A 12,343-nucleotide genomic window follows, 5' to 3' on the forward strand; every position below is an offset into this window, starting at 1 on the left:
GTTGTGTACTAACGAGCAGATGAGTGTTGCTGATGCATCAATGGGCCAGGCTTGCTCAGAGCAAGGTCAACTAGAGTAGGTTGCTCAGGGCTGGTCAGTTTTTAAATCTTCAAGGATGGTGACTCTGCAGCTGCTTTCTGAGCATTCTCTTCTCAAGGCTAAACAACCCCAGCTCTTTCAACCCCATCTCATACATGTGGTGCTCCAGTCACTTAATTATCTTAGTGATCCTTCACTGGACCTGCTTCAGCATGTCCCTCGTTTTCTTCTCCTGGGAAGCCCAGAACTGGACATAACACTCAAGATGTGGTATTACTGGTCTCCTGCAACCTGGAGCCCCCAATTAAGACCCTGAAAAATGGATGAACCATCTGTTCAGATTGGTTCCTGCAATTCTGCTGCCACTGTAGGAGTGCTGTTGTGAGGGCCTGGTCACACTCTGCTGTGAATGGTGGGGTGGATGGCATTTCCTCCCAGACCTCTGGCTACAGCTGGAGCCTTCATTGCCAGATGGTTTACAGCCAATGCATGTGATTGATTTACTCCTTGCTTGCATCAAATGTCAGAAGTGTCCATGATTTATCCCTTTCTGGTGAGAGATCCCAAAGGCTGAATTCTTCTTGGGCTCTACAGCATTTGCAATGTCACACTGCCAAGCTTTAGCTAGTAGCCTTGTCTTGGAGGCATGGGAGGTGTGACAACCATACACAGTGGTGAAGGTTTGGGTCATGGCTGCACTGTCAGAAGAGCTGTGGGACTGAGTCCCACTTGCAGGTTGACACTGATGTTATAGAGAGAGTTGAAGATTTCACAGTGCTCTTCAAGGCCTCTTCTGTAACCCAGGAGTCCTGACTTTCAGCAAAACGCATCTGAATGTGTCAGGCTGAGTTACTGCTGTGAGTATAATTGTCACTGAATTCACATACACAGTCAGTGCACCAAAAGCTTTGTATTATAATTATTACTTTGCAGCATTGCTTTGGGATAAGTCAGGTATCAAAGGGACAAAACTGTTCCATTCTCTTTGGTTTATGACCTGGCTGTGAGGCTGCAGAGGACCACAGTGATGTTAAGCAACAGGAGGCAGAAAATTGCACTGCCTGCTTAACTGCTGACTAGTCAGGCTTGCAGTCTTTCATTATTTCTACATCCATAAGAACTTTCTTAAGCCAGGTAGAGCATGATTATTTATGTAATTAAAATATACCATTTGAGATGCACCTGGTGAAAGTTGCATATGATTTAACTATTATGAGCCGTTTCTCAAGTTTAGTTATCCTAATTACACTATGGGGATGCTATAAGCCAAGTAGATGTAAAAGAGGACAGCTGATGCAAATGAACAGCACTAAGAGCAATATTTTCTATGCCTGAAAACTTTTTCAGAGGCCCAATATTTAGAGGTGAGTAGAATGTGTACTGCCTGTTGAGGCTTTCATACCTGAAATCTTTGCAAGTCTGGCTGGAGTGTGCCTCAATTTGGGAACTCAAAAATCAGCTGTAAATCTTTGGGAAATTCTAGGAAGAAATATGAAAAGAGTACTGGGATAGAATTCATCTTAAAGTAAAACTAGAGAGAGATGAGCCTAAATGTTCTCCCCTGAGTTATTCTCACAGCTGTCCAAAGTAACTCAGCTGGGTGGAAATGCTTGTACCGAGAGGTCTTGGGAACTGATCCAGGGATGAGACTTCTGCATGATGGTTTATTTCAGGGTGATCTAAACATGGCAGCTGTAGGGGCCAGATCCTGATCAGCAGATCCTTCTGGCTAACCACGCCTGCATGTGTGCACACATGGACTTGCACAATCACCCCTGGCAGATCGGCACTTGCCCAGCTCTGGGATCCCTGCTGCCCCTGGGATCCCTGCTGCGGGGTGGAAGCAAAGGGAGTGAGGTGCTGTTGTTGCCACTTGAGGGTGGGAGAAATGTTTGTGTATGAGAGAGGGAGAGAAATAGATGGGGAGCAGGGGGAAAGAAAAGGGAAATGGGCTATCCATCAGAACTTGTGAACATGCCAGTTCAAATGGCTTGTTACTGGCACCCTTGGTCCTGCAGGATGTGAGTGTCAGTCAAGAGCTGCTTGCCTGCACGATATGTTTTCCTCGGCAGGACATAGCTGTCACTCTCAAACCAGTTACTTGCTTGGCATCCTGTTCTCCCTCAGAAATAACTGTCACTCAAAAGGCATTTTGCATGATTGATGTCTACACCTGATTAGTCATTAAGTGATACCATCGCTTCTGCTGCAATATCCATTCTTGCAGAAGGGAAAATCAACTGCTTTGTGGTCTGGTCCCTTTCTTTCTCTTTATTTCTGTTTTCAGTCATTATTGTGGGTACTGCTTGTCTTTGGTGCAATATAAAAGTGCACTAGTCAGGCTTTAAGTCAAGGGACTTGAACAGCTGTCAGTGGTTCTGTGCCTATGCAGAGAGCCTGTATATATTCTGATTAAAAGGATTATATTGTAATGCTAGAGCATTTGGCATAGCAACTCATTACAATGACAATTTAAATAATGGAAAAAGAGGAGATTACTTTAGAGCAAAGGAAAAAAAGAGAAACTCTTCTGCTAATATCTGGAATAAATTAGATTATCTGTGAGCTGAAGAGGGATGGACAGATCAGCAGAGGAGAGAAAAACTCATTGGCAGTGCTAATGCAGTGTCGTGTGACAGAGTAAGGACACTGATACTGAAAGAAGGAGGAAGCTGTGAGAAAAGACAAAGGAGGTAGGGAATCCATGGGCTGAGAGGAGAACAGTCTGTGTTTCTGCTGTGAAAGGCAATGGTCATTTGGATTTTGGAATCCTAATAAAACATTTTGTGCCTAAAAGTAATTGATTGTCATGTCAATCTCTGCACCTCATTGGAGGAAATAGCTAGGATTCCTGTGTTCCTTGTTAAAAAGACAGACAAGACAAAGTGCAAAGAAGATTAAGTATGTTCCCCAAGGATCCAGAGCAAATTTTTGCAGGGCTGAGAGCAGAACTGGGCATTGAACAATGACCTGTGAGCTCCTTGAGGAGTTTTTTCTCTCTGCTGGGGAATCAGTGGACAGGTGAGGAAGAGGGAACAAAGTGTTTGCTTTTTTTCACAGCTGTGTTGAGCTGGAAGACCTGAAACTTGTGGAGAAAATGTGAGCATTGCTAATAGCCAAGCTAGTGGGAGAAGGTGTAGAATACCATTTTGCAGCCATTATACTGCAGGATGCAGCCTGTCTTAGTTGGCTGTATTTTGCATTGAATTTGTACAGGCAAGAATTTCAGTGCAGGGCAACCTCGTCTGTAAAATATGCAGATGATCCCTATGCTGGGAGAAGCTGCACTTACACATGCAAAGAGGAACATCCCTCAGCTCCCACCCCACCATGCTAGAGGATCAAGAGAGGTATGAGCCATGAGAAGCAAATGAGATTCAGCTTTGAAAAATACAAGCTCAGTCATCTAGGGACATGGAAGCTCGAAATACAAATACTCTCAGAGACATATGAAGCAGCATAAATCTGAAATAGAGTAGGATGTGATTCTGAGCAGCAGAGCAGTCAGGATTTTGCTGTGTGAGACAGCAGAAAACTACCCCAAACTGAGGAAACTTTGGCTCTCTATGCAAAGCCATCAATGACGCTACTTAGCAAGATGGTAATTTCTTTCTCTAAAGCTCCATTCCTGGGAGCATGGGATTACTCTTTTTTGTCTGTTTCATGTATAAAACAAAAAAGCCCCCAAAAAAAGGAAGAAAAAAAAGCCAACGGTCTTTCTGCAGAATTGCTCAAAATCAGGAAGGTGGGTGCCGCTGAAATGAGCTGGGTTGCTAGAACCAAGAGGACAGTGTTTACCCCTGTTATATAATACTGACATTTGCATAGCTGTCCTCCTCATCACTGGGGTGACCAAATGTGACTGAGCATTCTTGTTGAAGGCAAGGAGGACCTGCCTGTGCATGGAGGCATGGCAGAAGGAGCCACTGTGTGGTTGTGGTAGAGCCAGGGAAGGGATTTGAAGAAGCTCATGGAAAATTAGTTCAAGCATCTTAAACAAATGAGAGGGACAAGAAGTCCAGAATCAGATGGTTCTGACTGCAGGGTACCAAGATGCATCAACCTCTAAGGAGGGCAGAAGCTGTTGTCTCCCCTCCTTGTGTGTGAAAGTCGCTGTGTCCCTCAGGCACAAACCCACTGCAGTCCCGACAGTACTGTGGGTTATGGTGTGACCAGCCCAAGGAAAAGGAGGTGCTCTCGGTGAGTGTGGGGACTGGTTTGAAAGAAAGATGAGCAACAAGAAAAAGAGGAAGAAAATCCCCAAATCCAGAATATTGCCAAAGAAAATTGCCTTCCTCCTGGGAAGGAGAATCAGTGAGAAAGCCCCAGCAGGCCTCATCTGTGGCATTGAGACAAAACTCCTTGCTGGGGAAGATGTCAGCTCTCTTTCTACTCCCTTGCAGCCATAAGCTTTGCCCAGCACCTGGCAGGTGGGAGCGGGTGGTGCTCTTCTCTCTGTTTAGAGGCAGAAAATGTACCACAGCATCCTTTGCTATAATAGCTGCCCCCAGGCAAGTCCTGCAGTTCTGGCTGTGAGTCCTTGCAAGGTTCGGCTCAGATGCCACAGCCCTCTGGGATATTCCTGCTTGCAGTTAGGCTCCTGTCAGTGAACCCTGGTAGAAGGTCAAGGTTAACTCTTCCACATTACTGGAGTTTGGTATTCCTGCTGTAACGTATAGCATAGCAGATTTGTATCAGTCCTACCATTGTTGTTATTATGGCAGCTCACAGACATTTGTCTTTTTCCTCCCTGGGTCCCTGCAGTGTCCTGAACCGCACCCCTCCCAGCCTTATCCAGGAGATCATTTTGGTAGATGACTTCAGTTCAGATCGTAAGTATGGACCTATTGCCTTTGCATTTGCTTCTTCCATTCTGTCTTCCCTCTTTTTGTTTTCTCTGTTCATACCCCCTCCCTCACAGAAATTTTCTCTTGTCTGTATGCAAGAGAAAAAGGAAAGGGAGGAGGTTTTTCTGTGTTTAGTTTATGTCCGTGCAAAGCGGAGGCCAGAGCTTCTTCCTTTTTTTTCCATTGGGTCTTCCCTTTCTGTCAGCTTGGCAGTTTTGGCCAGGTTTCCGCAGATCCAGATCTCTGTCTAGTTTCATTACGCACCATTTTGTGAGCTGTTTAGCACAGACATGTATGTAGCAATGGTGCACATGAGCAGTCTGGGTAATTACAAACCAAGAGAGAGCAAGAGGATGCAATGAAGCCTACAGAAAACTGCTGCTTGTGGTCCTACAGGCAAACTGGCGTGAGACTGTCTGCCTGTCTCCATGTGTCTTGGATCTCAGGTGTCCCCGTGGGAGGCCATAAAAGGGTTATTGCTTTAGGCAGTGCCATACCTTCTCCTGCAGCTTGGCACAGGGATGGAGTGTCTACTGCATGAGTCCCACCAGACCTGAAGCCTCTTGGATGCTATGGACTCTTTCCATCTGTACAGTTGCTTTTGCTCCTGACTGTTGTGTTGTAGTGGTGAGGTGGTGGGGACAGAAGACTTTTTGCTTTTCTCTTGATGTGTGCTAGATTCAAGGATAGCCTAGTTGTATGCTACTTATAATAATTGATAATTACTCCTTCAGAACACTTTACAGATAGCTGAGAATGTCCACCTGGCCTGCTGAGGTAAGGAAGCATTGCTCTTTCAATTTTGCAGCTAAATACTTATGTAGCTTTGGCCAAAAAAAGTTTTTAAAAGTGGATGCTGAGATTAGGGATTTAGCTTTTCAAGGGCCATAGAGTGTGATTTTGTTAAGGACTGAGCTGTGCCCAGCTGTTGGAGTTGGGTGTTTCTGAGTACCTCCAACACACAGTCCTAAATGTCCCATATTCAGCATCTAGAAATTCACTTCTCAGTGGCCAACAGGTACCAGATCAACACTGATGGATGTCTGGGACTTGTACTGCACAGGACTCATCCAGAAACTCCCATTTAGGCTCCTAGATAAATGGAAAGATTTTTAAAAGCCCCATCTTATGACAGCTCTCATTTTTCACACTGGCAGCTGGATATTTGTGGATTCAGCTACTCCCCTGAGGCACCTGTGTGGAAGCACTGTAGCACATATTTGAGGTCTGACATTTTGCTTTAGTGCCTGCCTTGGTTTCTTCAAAGATACAGAGAGTTCGTAAGCTGTGGCCAGTAGTTACAGTCAGAGTGATGTGCTCACTCCTGGAGAGTGAATGACTTGATAAGGATTGTTGTATTTACTTGAAGTTGTGGCTTAGCCAAGATGAGTGTTGCCTTCTCTTGTACCAGATGTCCAGTCAAATCTCAGTACTTTGTAATTAAGAGCACGCGCCACTTCATGTGGATGATGCAGCAGCTGCCAAAGCACTCACACAAGGGCAGTGGTTCAGGTTGCATCTATCCTGGAGAATGGAAATGCTCCTGCAGGAATATGCCAAGAGATGCACTTTGGCTAAAAGACTTCACGTTGTCCTCAGAGTACTCAGTCTGTGGAAGGATGACAGCAGGGAAGGGGAGGTGTGAGACCTGAAAAGGAATGAGCAATAAACATGGAAACTAAGGTGAACTTGGTGGACCAAGGGAAAAGAGTGACTTAGAAGTTGTTATTCCTGTGAGCTCTGCTAGGGTGGGAAAAGAGAGAGGATAATAGAGAACTTGTCAGGCATTGAAACAGGCTGCCCAGGGAAGTGGTGGAGTCACCATCCCTGGAGGTGTTTAAAAGGCGTTTAGACGAGGTACTTAGGGACATGGTTTAGTGCTAGAGTTAGGTTATGGTTGGACTCGGTGATCCTGAGGGTCTCTTCCAATCAAAATGCTTCTATGATTCTATGAATTAAGGACCTTGTGCTTGTTGGTACAGCTGGGCTGGAGCCAGTAGCTGTTCCTCCCTCTCGTCTTCCCTGAGCAATGTAAGTGAGGGAAGCCAGGAGCTTCTGGCAAGCTGCTGGCAAAGCCCTCGTTTGGGCATCCATGTGTTAATGTGATGGTGTCTCCAAGGAAGCGGGTCATATCCCTGTGGCCTTTACGAAATAAAATCAAGCAGAAACTGCCTTGAGAACAAATGGGAAATACCCACATGAGCTGGGAAATGCCCAGGGAGCAGATGGCATCACTTAATATGACAGGACTCTCTTTCACTTGGCACTTTGGTGATTTGCAGCCCTGACTCCCTGCGGTCACTCCATTTCATCAGTGCTTGGTGCCACGGTTCCAGCTCGTGCCCTGTTGTTCTTGTGAAACACTGAGCACAGGAGGGCAAAAGCCTGGCTGCTCAGAGAATAAGGAAACACAGGCTCAGCTGTCCGAGGAGGATGGCAAGCAAGCAGTGCTCTTCTGTGTACTCTCCACACAACAGGATTAAGGCCATCAGGCTGATTAATGTGATGTTAAGTGAAAGCAGAATTTCCCCTCCCGTGGAGAAGTAGAAGAACAGTTAATTGGAGCTCTCTGTTGAAGCCAAATAATTCATACATGTGTGCCAATTTTTTTTTCCTTCCCTAAGCTGAGGACTGCCAGCTCCTTACCAAGATCCCAAAGGTCAAGTGTCTACGAAACACCCGGCGAGAAGGTGAGTCTGGAAAGCTTTGTAGGTACTAAGATTTTGCACATTTTCGCACATTGCCCTGTTTGCCTGCCAGCTGCTTACATGTTGTTGCTTATAGTTATGGTTTGTTTTTTCAGTATAAGAGTTTGGTATTCTAGTTCGGAGGCTCTGTGGAGGGAGAACCTACCTTATCAACTCTCAGGCTTCAGGGCTCTCATTTCATACTTTAAATAATGAGAAGTGGTGTCCAGAGGCCCTGGCTAGAACAAGGACCACATTTGAAGATCTTTATGAATAAAGATGAAGATGTAAGTCCTGTCCTTTTAAACCCAGAGTGCAAGATAACAAACCATCTAGGAGATGTGGGAAAAGGAAAAACAATCATATATCTACCATAAAGAGATACAATTAAGGAAAGTTATTTCTCATATATCTCCTATGTCCATAAATGGTAACGCTGATTTTCCCTGCTGCTCTTCAGTTTGACTCCCATGTACTGGCTTATTCCTAAAGCTGTCAGTGCACAGCAGGCCTGGAGCAAGGAGAGACAGGAATCACTGCTTAGTTCACGAAGAGCATCCCAGGTAGTGGAATGGTCTGTAAGAAAATAAGGAGACATCTGAGAGCCAGGTTGACATCTCTAACTGCAGGGCAGAATAAAGAACAAATGGGAATAAAGCAGATAAGCGGTAAGAAAGGCAAAAAGCAGAGAGTAGAGCTTGATCCCACAGAAGTCGTGAGAGAGGCAGCAGGGTGCTCTAATGGGAGAGACACGAAGCAGACAGCAGCAAGGTACCTGCAGGGAGGGATGTAAGGGAGTGGGGATGTCATCACAGCAAGAACCAGATGAAAGCTCAGTGGCACGGACAGAAGTGACAAGTGAGGTCATTCTTTGTGTGCTGGGAGGGCTCAGCTGACAGTGTCCCCTGAGGGATGCCCCACTAAAGCTGCTCTCTGCTCCTAATGGTGTGATATGGGAAAACCACCTGCTCTTTCCCTGTCATGGCCACACAAAGTATTTTTCCTGAAGGAGGCTCAGCTGTTTCCCATCCTAACCTTCCTGCTCCTCTGCTGTCCTTTCCTCGCTATAGGGCTGATTCGCTCTCGGGTGCGAGGAGCCGAAGTGGCTACTGCTGACATCCTCACCTTCCTGGACAGTCACTGTGAAGTCAACAGCGAGTGGCTGCAGCCAATGCTTCAGAGAGTAAAAGAGGTGAGCACCATGTCCCCCTCTAGGATGGATGAAGCTGGCCTATCTTGTACTGGTGACATACGTGCCATCAGCAGTACTGGTGAGGACAAAGCCTGCCCAGGTACTCCTCAGGCAGGCTGTTACGGATGAAGGTACAGACTGTGCTAGATGGGCAAGAGATCCTCGACAGGCTTCTACGTCCTCCTGCCAGTGTGGCAGGGCAGGAGATGCTGAGTGGTGGAATGCAATGGTGAACGCTTGGACCGCCAAACTGTACCTCATGTCTCCTGCAAGTGCTGTCCTTTCTAGTCCTCCCCACCTGTACACAGGATAACCACTTTGGCAGGACACTCTGTGCAGCTTTTTCATGGTTGACATCTCCCTTCTTGCTGATGGACCTTCCCCTCTGCCTTGTCACTGCCAAGATTTTCCTTCCATTAATGCTCCCACTGAGCTGTCAACACACACCACCTGTATGCAGATGGCTTCCCAGCACAAAGGACCTGTCTGTGAGTGCAGGGACATCTCTTTGCTGGTTCACTTGTCAAAGGATTGATGTGAGGCTGGAAGAATGAAAATGACACAGGAATATTAGCGGCTGTCAACCTGACTGCACTGTAGGGCTGGAGGGGGAAACATACAGCTCCACTGTAAGAGCAAACTGGGGAGAGGTGATGGGAGAAATCCCAGCCATGCTTGCAAGTGGCTGAGATTGATCTCCTCCTCTAAAAAGATGATCCCATGGGGTAATGGGCTGCGGGAGGAGGGGTGGAGGCTCTAATGCAACCTCGTATTCATATTTGGTTGGCTTAATATGAAGGAGTGGAAGAAGTTGAAACTTAAGGATTGATGATTTAAAAGCTTCTGCTTTTTATTCCCGGTCAATAAATCCTCCATCTCAGATGGCCATAAATGTTTACTACTGCTTGTTAAGTCAAGCTGCAGCATCAGCAGCCTAGAGGTCCCTAAGCAGAAAGGACGTCACTGGTTTCTTTAGGGAAGGGTCTAAGCTGCAAAAGTCATTTAGTCATTTAGTGAGCAGATTTCAAGTCAGCCTATTTCTGACCTTCTTCCTACATTTCTGGTGTGCATCCTATTTGAGATTTCAGTCTTGCCATTGAGATTTCAGTCCCTAGCGCCAACTGGTTGGAGCAGTGGCTGGAGCACCAGGCTGCCAGGTGGGTGCTGGGGAGTCTTAGGCTCGGCAGACATAAACATGAATGATCGCTCTCATCTAGCATGTGCCCTCCTGGCCAAGTATGCTACAGCAGGAGGAACTATTGCAAGGCACAAAGTAAAAGTTTGATTGGAAAGGCATGGAGGCTGGCTATCAGGTGTTCGATCACAAGATGTTGTTTCTGGCATTGCCAGCTCTCTGGTTCATCATGTTATCACAAGACTGCCTTTAATGCCCTGTCTCATGTTGTGGAAAAATAGTTATCATCTCAACTTCTACTTACTAAAAGGATTGCAAAGGAAAACTGTAAATATACCCCTTAATGCCAATAAAGTACCCCAAATATCTTAATATTGTAGTGTTTTAAATTCACACTATGATTCTTAAGTGTGGGGTCTTGATTCATAGTACTTGTTAGGAAGATGATTAGGGGGTTGATCATTTCTAGGCTGATGATAATTAGGTAATTCAAGGATGGCTGAGCAGAAGGTGTGCTGTCAGTAGATATTAAAAGCAAGTACCAAACCTTTGGGACAGGGGTTCATGCCTTGTCTCTTGGGCAGGAAATAAAGAGCTGTTTGTTAGCAGCACACCTGGGTGCTGTGGCCCCAGGCTCCGTTCCCCATATCCATGGCATGCAGCAGGCTAGTACTCACCATCTCCATGTTTGGATGTAGTGGCCACAGATCCCTTGCTCAGCTACCAGAACTGTACTGGAGAAGCCAGACAAAGATTTACCTGTGCAGCTTTGTGGTTTTTTGATCTCTGGCAACTTTGCCAGACGTTCAAGAAAAGCCTGACTCCTTTTTCTTTTTCTTTTCCCTTTCTCCCCCTCAGGATTATACCCGAGTGGTGAGTCCAATCATTGATGTTATCAGCCTGGATAATTTTGCCTACCTGGCAGCATCAGCAGATCTGAGGGGAGGTGGGTGTAATGAATGGCTTGTGTAAGTTAGGCCTGAGGGATGGTGCATGAAAAATAATTGATGTTCTGCTCAGCTTTCTAAGAAAACAGTGGTGATCTTTCCTGGTGGGCTTTCTCTGCTCCTTTTCCTGCAACTTGCGAAGTCAGATCTTTTGCAGAGTTTAAACAAAACCCAACTAGTGTTTTCGTTTTGATCTTGCATCACTGTCACAACATTTTGCAATTTCAGGGCTTAATGAACTGCTTAAACATATCACCTTGCCCTCTGTACATTATATGCACACTGGAGTCTGACAGGCAGTTGCTGCTCTGACCTGCCAGGCTCTCATGGCATCTTCTGAACCTTTTCACCTCTTTCCCCATAGCTGAACCCCCTGCAGATGTTCCTGTGTTCACACACAGTGCCTGGTGCTCTTCTCCCTCTTCTGTTGCTGGGGTTTGCTACCACACTGCTTGCCTGCTGAAGTCTCCCCTTAAAAATGGTATAATGTTAGTGGCTGTGCTGTGCTCAACTATTCAGCACAGGCCAACTATGAATAAATGGTGGTTTTGAAAGAGGTGATGGTTACGAGGATCTGCAGGCCTTTGTTCCCAGAATACACATCCCACAAAGTCCTTTGATTAAATCCTCATGACTTTGGCAGATGGAGAGGTGTAAGGCAGACTGGCCAAACTGCAATTGCCTCTCACACTGACAACACTCCCCTGAAGATGTGGAGTGCAACTGAGCAGACATCTGCAGTGCTAAGGGATGAGGATTCCAAGACAGAAGCTGGTGATTTCTACATTAAGATAGACACTTGCCATTTTGGGTAGACTGCGAGGAAGCTCAGGGAAGGAAAACAGAGAGAGCCTGAGATGTAAAGGTGCAGACTATCACTGAATCTAGTAGAAAAACAATAACAAAACCTATTTGATGAAGTTTTTTTTCCTTCTCAGGGTTTGACTGGAGCCTTCACTTTAAGTGGGAGCAGATTCCTATAGAGCAGAAGATGTCCAGAACAGACCCAACTCAGTCTATAAGGTAGCTGTCTCTGACAGATTGTGTACATAAAGTCCTCCAAATGCTTTTACTAAACCTTTACCTGTATGGCATGGAGTACACAGGGACTGCCTTGCTGAGAACAAAATGCCACAGTGCTCACTTGATGAGGAGAAACTCTTCATGTTATTTTCTGAATGCATTGAGGTCTATAAACTATTTCTGAGAGTATTACTATCTGAATATTTTAAGAATAACAGTTATATACTATCATAGGCTTTTAGGCACGCCTCTTCTACAAGCCACCTCTTTTTGTGTATGTTTGGTTTTGTGGTCTCCCTGACTCAACACTCTGAATGCCTCAGGAATCCCTTTGGGGGTTTTTAATTACTTCCATCTTCCAGGTGAAGATTTAAAGAATGAAGCACCTAAATAGTCACCCGGTAAGTGTAAAGCAGACCTGGGAACTGAATCTTGCCTAGCAATTTGGGCACAGAATCATTCTCTCCTTCTAA

The 12,343-nt window shown here is 45.7% G+C and overlaps 1 protein-coding gene across 2 annotated transcripts in view; it reads left to right on the top strand.

The window, feature by feature from the left end:
* GALNT16 (polypeptide N-acetylgalactosaminyltransferase 16) overlaps window positions 1-12,343 on the top strand; it is a 76,177-nt gene that overhangs the window by 42,399 nt on the left and 21,435 nt on the right. For both annotated transcript variants that reach the window (XM_065064400.1, XM_065064401.1), the window contains exons 4-8: window positions 4,804-4,871; window positions 7,511-7,576; window positions 8,644-8,765; window positions 10,759-10,846; window positions 11,786-11,870. In XM_065064400.1, coding sequence (XP_064920472.1) covers window positions 4,804-4,871; window positions 7,511-7,576; window positions 8,644-8,765; window positions 10,759-10,846; window positions 11,786-11,870 — 429 coding nt within the window. The remainder of the gene's footprint in view (window positions 1-4,803; window positions 4,872-7,510; window positions 7,577-8,643; window positions 8,766-10,758; window positions 10,847-11,785; window positions 11,871-12,343) is intronic.

The sequence above is a fragment of the Columba livia genome, chromosome 5 (genome assembly GCF_036013475.1).
Source record: "Columba livia isolate bColLiv1 breed racing homer chromosome 5, bColLiv1.pat.W.v2, whole genome shotgun sequence".
Lineage (NCBI taxonomy): Eukaryota > Metazoa > Chordata > Aves > Columbiformes > Columbidae > Columba > Columba livia.